Source organism: Lottia gigantea, assembly GCF_000327385.1.
Source record: "Lottia gigantea unplaced genomic scaffold LOTGIsca_11, whole genome shotgun sequence".
Lineage (NCBI taxonomy): Eukaryota > Metazoa > Mollusca > Gastropoda > Lottiidae > Lottia > Lottia gigantea.
The window spans coordinates 3,682,872-3,699,238 of NW_008707001.1; the positions used below are offsets into that span (position 1 = coordinate 3,682,872).

A 16,367-nucleotide genomic window follows, 5' to 3' on the forward strand; every position below is an offset into this window, starting at 1 on the left:
ATATATTATACCAGGTTCAATGTTCCTTTCCTACGGATGAAAATGAAAAACCTCGTATACTGTATTATTATACATGTTTTTGGTTCAATAGGCCGGAGATTTCAAATTGTTATACGAGGTTTATATTTTCAAATAATGAAAACCACATATAGCCGTAAAAAATATAATAAAAAAGATTTTAACAAAATACGCATACAAATAGTTTTAATTCCGCGTCATATATCGTTATACGAGGTTTCAAGCAGTCACCCACGATATCTGATAGCCAATCATTCATAATTCCATAGTATCAGGTTATTACAATAATAAATGCATTCATCTGGCTGTATACAATACTACTCTAAAATACTAAGATGTTGCAACTTTTATCATCATTATTTTATTCCCTACCATTCATAATACAGGAGTTCTGATAATCATAGTTACAATTACAGGCTGTATACCATACAACACAAAAAAAACCTAAGACCATAATGGCAGTCACAATGTACAGCACCAAATTGGTAAAAGAAATACGGATTATTGAATACTATAGGACTAAAAGTTTTATAAAATTAATACAGATTTCCCTTCCATACATTTAGAATAGGTTTTAATAGCTGGTTCTACTTCTTCTGTTATAAACTGGCTCACCTGTAATACAGTAAACAGTGGGGTGAAAAAAAACTTGATAAAGGAGGGAACACCATAATTCCTATATGCTGGGCTGGAACACTGTCTTTGGAATAGCTCTGTGGGTAGCTGTGGACTGTTTTCTAGGCAGTTAGGTGCAGTGGGTTTGAATCCTCCTCAAGGTAAGAATTTCTATGCCAATGCTAGTTGCTTTGGCCTTAGATTAGGCCCTGTGCTAGCTTTTATCTTCATTACGTTGAGTACATATAACTAAATCTAGAATCAAGCCCAGATTCTTGGGGTCTGAGTTACTGCAGCTTCAAGAAGCACCATAAAAAATTCTAATCCAAGGAATGGCCCAATTCTTAAATAATGAACCAAGAACCACTAGAAGAATTTTATTGCAAGAGAGGCCCAACTCACAGAATAACTGCAGCCTCAAGAACCACTCAAGAATTCCAATCATAAATTCGGCTTACCTGAAGAGGTGCCAAGCCTGTAAAGGTAGAAGGATCTAACAGACTATCTAAATGTTTATGTATTGGTTTAAAATAATCAGATTTTTTAATACGTTCTACTAAATCATTATCTAAACCTTGTTGTTTGACCACTTGACCAGCTTCTTGAGATAAAACTCTTATTTCTTCATGACATACCTACAATTATAAAGGGATACATTCCTATAATATTGTTTTATTAGCTGACAGATTTCAACCATCTGTATCACTTTCAAAATTGAAAATCGGATTTCATGTTCTCTGCAGTTCAACAAAACATAGTGTGGAAGACTTGTAACATAAATCTCAGTACAGAAGAATAGTTGTTTATGAGTCTAACTGTCTAATATGCATGTCATTTGATATAGAGAGTTGAATAGCACAAAGTGTAGTACTTAGTTTTCAAGGCAACATAGAAAGAATGTGAAATAGAAGAATAGAATAAATAGAAGCTATGAATAAAACATGGAAAATCCTTTCAGAAATTATGCATAAAATCTCATCTGCTCCACTTTTTTCTTTTCTGGTATGTACATGTAATAATAATCAAAAAACCAATGTAGACTCTCACACATTTGTTACAGAGTGGCTTCAAGGGTTCCAGGAGGGTGAGCAATAGGAATTGACCTGTAACCTACTTGTCTATTTGCTCCTGCTTTAACCATAGCCATTATAATATTTTCTGTAGCCATGAATGGTAACTCTTGTTTTACTCTTCTTTCTATCACCTGTTTCAATATAAATATATTATAACTATAACATATCTCTACAAACTTTCAACGTGAGGACAAAATGAGAAATGAAAATAGAAAAGGATCTTGTATGCTAGGTTTGTATTCTGGAACAACATTCAGGACTGTTGAAATGTTATTTGTCAAACTAATTTAGCAAATTTGATGTTTAAATTGTCAAAATCATTCAAAACTTGCACATTTTTTATCTTTAAAATGTGATGTAAGCATACCTTGGGATAAACAACTAAACCTTCAAATATATTCTGTAAAGTTCCTAGTAAACAATCTGCAGTTAAAAATGATTCAGCTATACTTATTCTCCTGTAAAATAAAAATTTGATAAATAAGGGTAGGGTAGAGTGAGAAAGTGATATATTCATAATAAATTTTTCAAAGAAAATGTAGCGTTTCGAATCCTAGACAACTGAAAATCCAAAAAGAGTAGACATGGACATGACCAACAGAGCAGCTCAAATAACCGACGGTCAATATCCTCTCTCGGACATCAAATATAGGTTAGCCATTACACATGACATTCAATGTTTGTCAAATGCAAAATCTAGCCTACTAGGCTAATGCTGCTATACAAGAAAAATTTCAAAGAATGTAAAACTAATTTTAAATAAAAAATCAATTTGTCTGACCTATTGGCACTATCATCTAACGATCTCTCCATCCACTGAACTGATTGTGTCATCAATGGATCTTGTATTAAACACATTAAATGTCTGGACAACGCACAACATCTTTCACTTCGCATAGGATTTCTCTTATACGGCATAGCACTGGATCCTAAAATAATATCAAAATATTTCGGATCCTAAAATTATGCATAACTTTCAACAATCTTATTAATAAGATTATCTTATACAGCATGGCATTGCAACCTGTATTGCTCATAATACTTATAGATTAATAACATTGTATCTCATTGAAGGTGCGAATATAGACAAGTTACATTTTAAACCTGTACAAGCAAGACACTTCCATCAATCAAAAATCTCATCCCAACAATTGCAAAATCGGGAATAAAGTTGTATAGTAGTTGAGACCTCCAAAGTAAGCATGCTCTGCTTTTCACATGACACCTAAAACTACTATAATGGTCCAAATAGAGGTATGAGATACAACCAGATCAATTCATGTCTTACCAAATAAAGGTATCATGTCTATGGGATTGTTGATAGTGAAAATATTGACAAAACCATTAAGCACCATGTACTAAATAAAGATCAGAAGTTTACAAATTTATCTCACCAATTTGCTCTTTTTCAAAAGGTTCTTCAATTTCTTTAAAATTAGCCAATAATCTTATATCAGTGCAAATCTGAAAAAAAAACAAGCAGATGGTAAAGTATAGTATAGTTCTAATTCCAGAATATTGTTTGGAATAGTTTTGTTTTAGGACATCATCCAATGAGTACAATTTTTATCAATTTTCAAGTCTTTGTTCAGACAGATTTAAAACAAAAGTTGAATCAGTGTTGCAGTTCCCCTGACCTAATATACAGATGGGATATCGACACGACATAAATTGTCATTTTATATGCTCCGACCTACTTTCGGGTCACTATTTTTGATAATTTTTATCATGTCAAAAGCAAAAAGTTTGCATAAATCATTGGTATCTATATAAAGTTGAACCTTAAATGAGTCCATCAAGACATTGCCGGATATTTTTAAAATGTTTCTGTACCCCACAGGGTACCAATATACAGTTAAGGAGTTGGCTGAACATATGGTGTTGTACGAAGAAGGGAAAATCGTACCCCTCAGCCGTTTTGTATATCATGTCATTAGGTACAACCAGATTTGTCAGGCATTTATGCTTGTTTGATAAAAGTCACCATTATACCGAGAACTCAAAAGGTACCTTTAAGAAGAATTCGCTTTTCCGCAGGCCGAAAACATTTTTGCTCAAATTTGTAAAGTCTTTTCTCCAAAATCTAGAGAATGTGTCCCTTTAATTGTTTGTTATGCTTTTTGGAACCTGTTAGAAGACTACTGTAAGGATTTAAGTAAAATAAATATCTAATTGTGCAGAAATATGTCTCATACGTATTCTAAAACTAATAATATCGAGCCATTATAAATCTAAACACCGAAAACTAGGTCAAACTGCTTAATTAACAATTAGTAATTGTGATTAACGATTTTAAAACAAATTCAGTTTGATCAAGAAGATACATAGATATAAATAGTATACTTTTCAGTATAAATATTTTCAGGTAAAATTTAGGATGTTATTAATAATGAAAGCGTTTTATAAAAACAGCTAAATGCTCCTCTAATATAAACTGTAAATATGGACTGTTTACAAATCCAGATCCAGATCATAAAGATCTATTCTTGAAAACATAACGACCTTAACTTAGCACTTTGTATTGAAAGAATTAACAGTTAGCTGCAGGTTGGTAATTATATAAACTTTCAAGGTCAAGTCAAGGTTTTGTGTTAAGGGATTGTAATAAGGTTTGCTAAACTGATATCATCAATTTGCACCATTCCAATTTTAAATCAGACGTCTGTGGTTCCTGCAATTCCACTAAAACTAAGCGTTTTATGATATCACTATCACAAAAGTTGCTAATAATAATATTTATCACTAAAACTAACCAAAAATGTTTTTCTTTGATATTAAAAAAGAATGTGTTTGTTTATACTCATCATTATTAAAACCATTCCTTCTCATCAACAAATAGATGAGTGCATGGTTCACTTTAATCAAAAAGATTCGCAAGAATTTCATTTAACAAAGTGACCTTCGTATATTCATAATTCATTCATTATTCATGTGTGCTCATATTTACAAAACAAAATGCTTAATAGCTAAGTGCGATCATGTTGATTGGCCAGTTTAAAGGTCATGTGACATGATGATTACTTATCATCGTCCATTATACGGTTTTGCTGCAAAAAATATGTAGTAGTTTCAGACATCTTGAATGCCGATGAACATACCCAATATCTTTCAGCAAAGATAATAAATTTGGAATGACAAAGTGTGCCAGATTAGCATAAGCTTCGGCTTTTTTTTACGAAACCTTACTTATTTTCTGTAAAAATTTCATTTAATATAGAAATAAAATATTGTTTAAATCAAATAAGTGTGTCTAACTGTTGTTATGTTCATAGAACTGTATACTGTTCTATATTATGTTTAAGTCTTGAGTATTTGTCTCAGCATGCTGTCATAATGTGCAAATTAGACTCTTATTAAATAAAAGACATATTTAATATTTTATATTAACTTGTTTATCAGATGCTTGGATTGATAATTGTCTGGTCAAATTATATCTCAGACAATTTTTTTTTTTTAAATTGTTTTGTTTAAAATTTAAAAAGTTGGCTACTTAATGGAAAATGTCAGTCTCAAACTATAAAGTTAAACCATGATTGACACAATCAAAACAAACAAGCCTAAAATATCTTAACTGTAAATTGTCAGAATGTCAAGATGCAGGTTTGATATCAACAAAAAGGAAATATGATGTGGGCTTAATCTTTCACGTGTCTGAATACCCGTCTGAATACCCGTATTAGACATATAACAATTACCTACCAAGTTATATAAAACCTTGGTTATTATAATATGTTATTCACTAGCTAGACATCATAAGTGAAATAACTAGATGTACTGTAACAGTGTATATGGTATTGCTGTATTTTAACTATATCAGTGTATATGATATTAGGGGTTGAGACCTACACTGGGAGATTCTCGGTAGCACTGGCACAGGATTTTTCTTTCCTTGAGGAGGATTCAAACCCACAGCACCTAATAACCAAATAACCAACAGATGACAATCAAACTCGCTACTGACTGAGCTATTCCAACTATATATGGTGTAAGGTTATCATAGATTACTGTTTTATGATAGTAAAATGAAGTTATTTAAGAGTTGTTTCAAGTCTCCAGACAAGAAGAAGTGTCTAGTGTTCAGTGCCAGATCCTCTGTTATTATTACACCAGTTTCAGGCAGAGTCACAGAAGTTGATGGTAAGTTAAATTTATTTTCAAATATCCATTTTAGTTTCAAGTTATTAGGGATTTTAAAGAGGTTTTCATTACTTTTTATGTAACCAATAGCAACAATTTGCATATTTCAACTCTTCAGTCAGACATTTGTGGTTCTTGCAAATCTTCTTAAACTAAGCCTTAGATATTATTAGGAGTTTTTATGATAATGTTTGAAGTTGACATGCAAGACGCTACAGATGTTCCTTTAACACAAGACTTAATCGGAAAGTTGTTGAATCTTATCAGTCTCTGATAGACATGTATAATCTAGCTGTAGAAATTACGATGATTTATAAATAACAAATAAACAGAAAACACTTGCACACAAGACTCTATCTTTCATTAATGTCAAATAGGTCAATCTAGGAAAGAGATAAGTAAAGCTGACAATAATACAATAATAAATTGTTAGGTCATACAAGGTCCTTTATTTAGAGGGAGTAACTAAACATTTTGTAGAATTTACATATTATATACAACCAAAGTGTATAAAATTTGCAACATAACAGCAATGTAATACAAACATTTTAACTTTTAGTTCAAATTTTAAAATGAAGTTTTGAAATTCAAATTTTGCGAACAATCAATTTAATTAAATTAAATCAAAATAACTACTCAAGTATTTTAACCTTTTCAAAATGAGATGTAATGTGACAGTTGCATTCAATTGTTATTTCTGACCTTTACATTTTAACCAGTCCAATATTGACATAGCATACTGGTATACATTCTTCAAGTTGATCTCAATTCAGGTCAAATATAGGACAGGAACTTTCAATTGTTATTTCTGACCTTCAAATAATACCTAGTCTTAAGCTAAGATTCCATATACGGACATAAATGGCCCTTGCAGATCCGTCATGTGTCAAATATGTTAAAAGTATGTGTTATCTTTCTTTTGACGCACAGACTTCTAGACAGATGGATGCTTTGGTGCATATGCATTCCTCATATATGTAATCATACCCTCTTAAACCAACCATTTTGATATTTAACGCATGACGGATCCGCATGACGCGTATATGGAATCTCAGCTTAATACTGACATAGCCTACTGGTATACATTCTTCTAATTGATTTTAATTCAGGTCAAATATAGGACAGAAAATAAAAACATAAAGTACTACAGACACAAAATTATCTAATTTGAGCACCATATTATGAGGCTCATTAGAGGGGTGGGGCATGCTTAACTTTCCAGTCCAGCACACATTCTGACACTGCTTATCTACATTTGTCAAATTGGCACTCCTTCAGAAAACATGCTGATCATTACCCATGGAGCCAGTATCTATTTCCATGAGAGTACCCAAAGTTCTACTAAAGTTTACCGCTTCCATAAGTTACAGGCACAGAGGCACTGCCTATGTGGTTCTAGCACCCCTGTCATTCTATATGTCCATTTTTAGTTGACCTGTTTGATATTTTTATAAGAATAGAGGCTTAGTATGAATCTAAATTTATCAAACTTCAAACATCAAAGAATCTTCTGATCTAAAATTCCCCAAATTTTTCCCAGTTAATATAATATATTATATAGCCTACCCCCATTATTTGTGTAAGTTACTGTACTTGTAAATAAATATGATGCTACAAGGGAAATATACAATGTAGCTCTAGGTAATTTGGATGTTCTCTTATTTCAGATCCTAATAAAGATATATGGTCAGATCAGTTTTCATCTGGTGATCAAAATGATTTGAATCGTATACCGTTTTGGAACAGTGGATTTTCAACATGTCCGAACTGCGGCGAGAGAAATATGAGTCGTTATGAAGAGAAAGCTGGTATCAGACATAACGGTGAATTATATGGAACGGAAATTTTTCGCTGTAAAACTAAGGACTGTAATTGGATTACATCATTTAAATTTGACGACAGAGGTAAGGAGAATTTAGAAAGGAAAAAGATGGATATTTTTACGCAATATTAAACTAATAACAATAGATATAGCGTTTACTTGTATGCTTAGTACACAGTTTTTTGCCCTATAGACAGTTACAAAAATATTGGGAATCTCTAACCAGAGGTTTCACAGTCCATTTTATATTGAAAATTATTGTCGAAAAGACAGGCGTGATAGAATATATGTAGAGTCTTTGAGTTTGAAGGGACTATTTAAAAAGTTTTTGAAAAATTATTTTGACAATGACTTCCATAATATGAATTTAAGCTCCTAAATTATTCCTTATTCAATCTGTAAATTATCAACTTATAAATCCATGCCCATAAAACTTGCAGTTTAATCTGTTTAAAGTTTTAATATGACAAAAGGTTGGAAGTAATTGGAGCATGCTCAACATCTTTATTACCATTCTGCAATAGATTAATCAGCAAAATCTAAGGGAGATTGTTCAATAATAATTTCATTTCATCTACATTTAGTTTTTGATTATTTTCAAACAATTCTGTATCTTTTTAGACCCTGATAACTGGCACTTCGAGACGAGAAATTGGCCAAGGGGAATAACTCATTTTCCTCATAGTTATATGTTAATGTGGGCCGATAAACATAAACTTCCACCAACAATTAAACATCAGATATTTCTACAGAAACTTGACGGAGATAAATTACTGTGTTTATATCGTAATAACAGGCTAGAGGGAGTGTTGAGAACAAACAGTAAAGTGGTGAAAAATATACAAAGAGCCATCGAGGACAGACATGGTTCCATTTTATTACATTGATGATATTCCACCAGATATGTTGGTTTCCTTGAGTTTTTTTTTTTAAAACAAAGAAGAACAATCTAAAATAGACATAGGTCTATCTTGCTTAACTGAATTGGATGACATTTAACCAAATATATTCAGAGAACCATTGAGGATAGATATAGATCTATTTTATTCCATTGATGATAATCCACCAGATATGTTGGTTTCCTTGAGTTTTTTTTTTTAAAACAAAGAAGAACAATCTAAAATAGACATAGGTCTATCTTCCTTTACATAAATTGGATGACATTTAAATGTTTTTTAAAAAAAAATCAGACATGGCTCATTTTTATAACATTGATGGCATTCCACCAGAAATATTTTCAAAGAACAAAAAAAGTGCAGTCAAGGATAGACTTGTTTTACTGAAATCAGACAACTTTTAAGTATAAATGATTTAAAACACTCTTGATTTTCTGTGTATATATGAACAACATTTAGAGCTGATGATGATTTCCCATTTTCACACTGAGATGTAGAGACCTATGTTTTCAAAAACTCTTGTTTTCCTGTGTACAAATGGACCACATTAAGGTGCGACTGTTCTTTGCCATTTGTGCTACTTAATGATACTATGACTGGTTAGAATCATAGATTCCAGAACCATCAATATGTATAAGATTGCTAACAAAGAAGACATTTCTTCAAAACAGTTAAACGAAAGGGGTTGAGAGCAAAAGAGCTGGAAAAACCATGGAGATGATTTTGGTGCTCCAAACAGACTTGAATTATAAATACATCTGGATCAGCAGCCCTGTTGACTATGTGGTAAATGGATTTGTACGGCCCGGTGAATAAAATTCCATGTTTTTAAAGAGTTGAAGTGATATTGTTGGTTTTTAAATTATTATCTTTATAAAATAACATTATTCTATTTATATTTTTAATAATAAATAATTTAAGATTATTGATGAGTGTTTAATAAAAATATATATCAACTTTTCTCAATATTAAATTTGTGCCCCTCCCCATTCAGGGACAAATCAAATTGTGGTCTACCGTTTTTTGAGGGAGAATGAAAAGTAATTGAAACTAAACAAGCCATATATTGTGTTTATTTAAAGATTGAATGTAGATTCTTTTGCGTTGAATGGTTGATGAACGCAAAGCCATTCACGTAAGATTTAACGCGTGAAAATTCAGCGTTCGTCAACCAATGAACGCAAACAAATCAACAGTCAATCCTTATAGTTACATTCGCTAGTGTTCAGGAATCTATCACGGTATTTTTAAGGATAAAATCATTGCCAAAATTTCTCACATTGGTTCACTGTAGCACGTGGCAATAAAAGGTAAATATTACTTTTTGAACTGCACTTTTTGTGTTTATGTTCTGAATCATAGCCAGATGGGCAATTCTAACTTTCCTGCAAATATTTACTTATCAATATACAGATACAACAGTCATTAACAAAAGTATGATGAAATTACACCCCCAAAAGGAATGTCAACAAATTTACGAAAGTTACCTTGACATGATAATAATTTCATTCAATTACAATAGTTGAGTTGTTATGTATCAACCCAATAAATAGACCCATGAAAATACGGATAACTAGAGGCCAATCCTTTTGACATTTCTTTTCTTATTTAGGTGCAATTTTGACTCAATAGCATCAAAATTTAAGCTAACAAAAAAACTATTTTTCCATGTCAGCCCCTTCGACCTTCATCACTGATAAGGGGTTAAAAAATCCCATCGCGACCTATGCTGGGATTAAGCCCTGGATCTTCAGGTTAGTGATCTCACTTAGCCACCGCATCTCACACTAACATTTTTTACGATGACAAGATGACTTATTCAAGGTCAAGGACTCTCACAGAAATGGAGATTGCTAAACCTGCAAATTTTTAAGATTACCAAATGACTGAACAAGAATAAATATTCTTTGACTTTTGACATGCAGAGTTTAAGTTAACCATGAAAAGTGTGAAATTTCATCTTAATGTCTGAATCAGATGTTGATAAAATTATAAAAAATCTTATCATTATAATATCCTTAAGATCGTATTACATATAAACCAAAAAGGCCATACCGGCAGTTCACCATTTCGGGGGGTTGATTTGGGTCTTGAATATATTTAATCTGCATGCAAGTCCCATTATCTCTACAAGTATACTTCAAACCAGAAATTTCACTTTCTATTCTACCTATATGTCTCTTCTGTATATGGTGAAGTCTACATAACTTTCATTTTAACTTTCAAACGACGATAATTCTGTACACACATCGATTTGAAGGCAAAAATTTCGAACATTTTTCTGATTATTAGCACAGATAAAAAACTCCCATTTCTGAGACTAAGGTACGTGTCTATCTAAAGGTACCTGTCCCTCTAAAGAGAATTGTGGAATGAGTTGTAAGAAATACAAGGCGAGGCATGCTGTCTTTCATATCCACTCACTCTTTTCCTTGAACTGATCTAACATTTGCAATTATCTCCAGATAAGCATGAATATTTTTGCTAATAGGATATAGGCCCACCTGTAATGTTTTGTTGCCATGGAGAATGGCAGTGCACTGAATTCTTTTTAGTTATATATGTGGAAGAGCTCCTTTAAATCATGTATTCTAAGAAATATTAAAGAAGTATATAATTATATTGTATTGTATGTAGATATATAGATATAATAATCAGAGTGTATTAATGTCTTATATTTATGTTTATCACTCTTATTCAGCATGTTTTAAGGTATTTTAAAGTTTAAAGATGGCTTTTCGCATTTTTAAGAGTAAAATCAAGCATTCGTTTGGTGTTATATTATATGTATAAATGGAAATAAGGAAACTCATCTTTAATTAGACTCTAGAACATTCTTAAGCTGGGTAATGAACTTTGAAGAAGCCCATCAAGATAACTGTTTTATCTCCTATTACCTTAGTATTGGGTAATATTTCATAAATATGTCCTTATTTTAACAATCAAATATAATCATCATACTAAATCCTACATTATTCATCAGAATTTATTACACCAACTCTTGAATTCATTTGCTCAAATATTTGTCAAAGAAATTGAAATGAAAAAATTGGATGAAAACGGGCCATTGCTCACAGGTGTTTTACAGGATGACAAATCTAGTCAAGAAACAATATGAGGGTGTAAATATTTTCAGTCATATTTGTCACAAATGGTGACAATAACGTCATATGGGTGTGTTTCTTGATGTCCTGCACCTAGTGGTAAAGGTTAGAGAGACCAATTTGACAAAACATATTTATGGGTGTGTTTCTTGATGAACCCACTTGAGAGACCAAATTGACGAAAATTATTTTAGGTCCTATTTTTCACCGAAAATTTCCCTTGAATCATTTTTTAGTACAATAATCAAGTAAAACAAAATATTTACTTAAGAATTGAATGTAGATTTTTTCGCATTCATTGGTTGATGAACGCAGAATTATCATGTGTTAATTCGAATGAACGGCAAAAAGTGGGGGAAAAATAGCACCACAACTCCTGTCAATTAACTTTAAGCCCCTCCACTTCGTTGCTAGGCTGACGATGACACATGAATACACAATAACACAAATAAAATAGTGCAAGGTTAATTGAGTCGTTTTTTTACAAACGAATGAAAATACATTTCTGAAAGTTCATCTGTAAGAGAAACAAATAACTTTGATATTAAATACAAACTCGGAAACCGAAAATTTTTAATTGAAAGTTTTGTGTATTCATACGCCACATCCCGGGTTGTCATAGGAGATTACGTCATTACGTCATCGGAGATTGGTAAATGAATGGGTTCACTGAATCATGTGACAATCAAATGTAAATATTTTCATATAAGTTCAGATGAAAATTTTCAAACAAGCTCTAGGTTTATCAAAAGTCAAAGAAGGCCAATATGATAAGATAAAAGTTAAAGAAAGATAAATATAAAATTTTTTAAAAATTACCTTATGAACTGATGATCCCAAACTGGCTAAGGTAGAAAGACAATCTATATCAACTTTCCTAGTGTAAGTTTGCCCACAAATTAAGAAATGGCTGGAAAAAAAAAATGAAAATTTGCTAAGAAAGATAATACTGAATGGTGTTGCTTGCCCTCATTAGCCATAAAAATTTATTTTGTTTGATTTTTTTGTGACAGCAAGTAAAATTTCTACTTCAATCACGAAATATGAAAAGATATACCTTTTAAATCCTGCATATTGTGTTACCAGATCATCCAATTTATGCACCTGTACAAATACAAATAAATATCTCATGAAATTGTGGGGATGAATTGTAGGAGAAAATTCACTAATATCTAGTTGATGTAAATCCAAAGCGTGCAATAAACATTCTTTTCAATTGCTAAGAAATCTATAAATTATACTCCATAATGAATTCCATGATGTCCCACTGTCCAGGCAAAATTTTCCTCAGTGCACAATACATGAGGTTTGTCTGCAATTAAATTCAAAAACTACTAACCATATCTATATCCCCATCAAATAGAGCCAGAAAACTAGCTTGAGTTCCTGTTGTACCCTTAACACCACGGAATCTTAAATCTTTTTGAGCTCTTTCTAAATTTCTTAAATCCATGAGAAGATCTTGCAACCAGATACACGCCCTTTTTCCCACTGTACATAGCTGAGCAGGTCTACAAAGAAAGCCAGACAACTATAGAATGATAAGGAAAATATCTATGTGTCGTGTTATAGGAGTACTGGTACCTTTAAAGTACCATAAATCGGGAGCCAGTATTACAAAACTTATCATTTTTCCAATGAATCTACTATGTTGAAAGTTAAATCTTTGATAAACCAAGTTGTGAGACAAGAATATTTTTAAGCTTGAGGTTGTTATTGTGAAACTGGCTTTTGAATGAACATGTCATTTTCATAGTCAATGAAACTATTTCATGGAAACAGATCAAAATAAAAACTTACTGTAAATGTGTATAAGATAGACAAGGCAGATCTTTAAACTGGTTGGCGAAATGAGACAATCTTTGAATACACCTTGCTAACTGAAATAATACAATATAATAATATAACTGATCAATTCACATGATGCTTAAAAATTTAGCTTCAGAACACCATAATTCTCCTGCCATAATTCTCCTGCCATAATTCTCCTGAAGCATTGGTTGTCTCCCTTTAATCACATTTTACAAAGAAAAAATCCATGTGGCTATAGTCAATTAAAGATATTGTGCACATCCAGGTGTGATTACAGATAAATCATGAGTAGTACTCTTTACTTTCAGGAAGTATAGAAGTAGTAAACACAATTTATTTTTAACACGAAAAAATAGACTGTTTTTTCTTTATGTTTTGAATCACTCTACAATCTTTGCTTGACTATAATGGCTATAGTTAATCAGCTTGATGTCAAAATAATGTTTACTGTTACTGTTACAACTGGGGTCAGTCCATCTTAAAAATAGGGATAATATTACCCAACACATTACTTAGATCGAGAACGAAATCACATATTTTAGAGCTTATCAAATGATTCAAAAATAAAACTTTCAACAAAAACAAGGATTTTCTAGGGCATTTCTGAAAAATTGGGAATTTCAAGAATATTCCACGCCTTGAAAACCCATTTTCATATTCCATGATAATCCAGGAATTTCAAGGACCGCGGGAACCATGCTGTAGCAGTTGTCATTTTGAATTATAAAACTATGTACTTACTTTAGGTAATAATAAATCAAATGCATCTCTCATCACAATGATATCCTGAAAATAAGTTAAAATATTAGGTTTAAGCTAGATTTTTACATGATTAACAAAATTATATATTTAGCATTATGTGCAACGCATGGGAGATGAAGAAAGGGGATCTTATCTGTCATGGACAAGTTCATTACTAATATTTTTATATCATTTACTATGTATAAGCTGTGATCAAATAATGTTCGGAATTAATCTTGAAGTTCTTTAAAAAAGAATTTAGCAAATTACAGGCTAAATACAAGAAATATACTGATGTAGAATGAAAGTTTGCAGGAGTAAAAATTTGCAAGACATTTTGTTCCAATCTATGACATTTTTCATGTTAACTTTAACTTTTGCACTGTCCCATTTTGTTTCATTTTATGGCCATTATATTAAATTCAAGATGTCTTCATACAAAAATAGCGCTTAGTATCCCCTTACAGTGTTATCTCCTACATAAGCTGACGTAGTACCAAGATGAATAATACCATCAGCCTTAGGAGAACAAATACCAAATGTGTGAACGTGAGCCATTACATCATGGCGAGTCTTTTTCTCTTCTTCAGCAGCCTTGATAAAATCTATCTTCTCAATATTCTCCTCCATTTCTTTTATCTGATCATCACTAATATCTAAACCTAGCTCCTATAAAATATACACCTTGTTTCTATGATTTAAATAATTCTTCTTCAAATTTCATGCTTTCTTTCAGCATTAAAGATATTGGGCCATATGCAGTGCTCGTCCTTTACCTAAACTTTGACTAAAGTTAGATTTAAGTCGAACTTTCGGTATGCACAGGTCAATCTTTACGAAAGTCGTGCTTAAATTTGACTATCAAATGTAGAAAATGAAAGCCTTAATCCTGAATTTGTAAAGTTCGACTTTAGCCAAAGTCAAGGTAAGAGCGCTGTATACGGCCCATAGAACAATGAATTTTAATCCGTTATTACTAGTTCTAAACCTGGATTCTATCAAATATACACCATGCATGTTTCTTTAATTTCTTTTTATCCTGCATCTGAATTTTAATGACAATTATTCAAACTATCATAACATTAGGCATTATTAGATTAAAAGATAAACAGATAGGCTACTTAATGAGCACAAGCAATAATGGGATAAGCCCTTTAAGATTGAATTTAATATGCAGATCAATGGGAAATGAATCTGTGCTTTGTCTATACAAATCACTTTCGAGTTCTGAAAGCCCCCAAATTACAAAAGAATGACATAATTATGGACCTGGCATAGTTTTCGGATTATAGTACATTTATCGGGATGAAGCAATTGTGGATGAAGACGTGGCTGAATCAAACATGTCATAAACATTACCTTTTCGGCTTTAGCAAGGAAAGTCCACAAACGTCTCCAAGTAGAAAACTTTTTCTGGTCGCTAAAATTGTAGATCATATCCTTACTGGCATAACGTGACACCAAGGGCGAATTGTATTTGTTATGATCGACTTGAGAAGCCATGTGGCCAACCTTAGTTATGCTTTCTCCCGCCATATTCCTTTTTTGGTAGTCCACACTAACCAGTTACTTTTTGTACAAGTTTACAGACCTGTGGTTCTGAAAATCGTACTGCCTACTTGGAAAATTATACCACATCCGAGGGTTGCAATTAAAAGTTGTCAAACAGTGTAGAGTTGTTTTTTCAGCACTCGTGCGTTTGTTTACATTTGCCTTTGGGGCTGTTTGACAGTGAATTGATCATCTTCATAGCATAGTCCGATAAACCCTCCACATATCTTATGTTATCTTTAAATTGTCTGTAAAGCACGCTTAGCTTTATGATATGTGCAAGAACGTGTATGGTATGGTGATGAACGTACAATAACTCACTTTTATTGCTCTATTAATCATTGCTTAACCTACTGATTTGAAGACTCTCCAGTGAGTCAAAAGGGGGTGGGGGCGTGGGGCAGCCTCACCCTTCACAAAATCTCATAACTATGTCAGATATTTCGCTCCCCTCAGACGTAAACCTGGCTCTGCCACTGAGACTCTGCCACTGAGCCTCTCATGATGTCTAATAAACGTTTAAGCCTAGCCTACAGATGAAAATAAATGGTTTGGCTTATCCAGCTTAGGCTTCTATGTATACATGTATTCAGTCTTT

General features: G+C 32.2%; 1 protein-coding gene across 1 annotated transcript; it reads right to left on the reverse strand.

The window, feature by feature from the left end:
* Positions 1-546: 546 nt before the first annotated feature.
* LOTGIDRAFT_110374 (hypothetical protein) lies at positions 547-15,721 on the reverse strand (the record flags this gene model as incomplete). The annotated part of the gene is made up of 13 exons (XM_009047245.1): positions 547-633; positions 1,092-1,268; positions 1,748-1,837; positions 2,074-2,164; positions 2,488-2,635; positions 3,101-3,170; positions 12,485-12,575; positions 12,723-12,769; positions 13,005-13,176; positions 13,466-13,545; positions 14,219-14,263; positions 14,684-14,887; positions 15,578-15,721. The coding sequence occupies 13 exons, from the start codon at positions 15,719-15,721 to the stop codon at positions 547-549; spliced, it is 1,446 nt and encodes a 481-aa protein (XP_009045493.1).
* Positions 15,722-16,367: the final 646 nt, after the last annotated feature.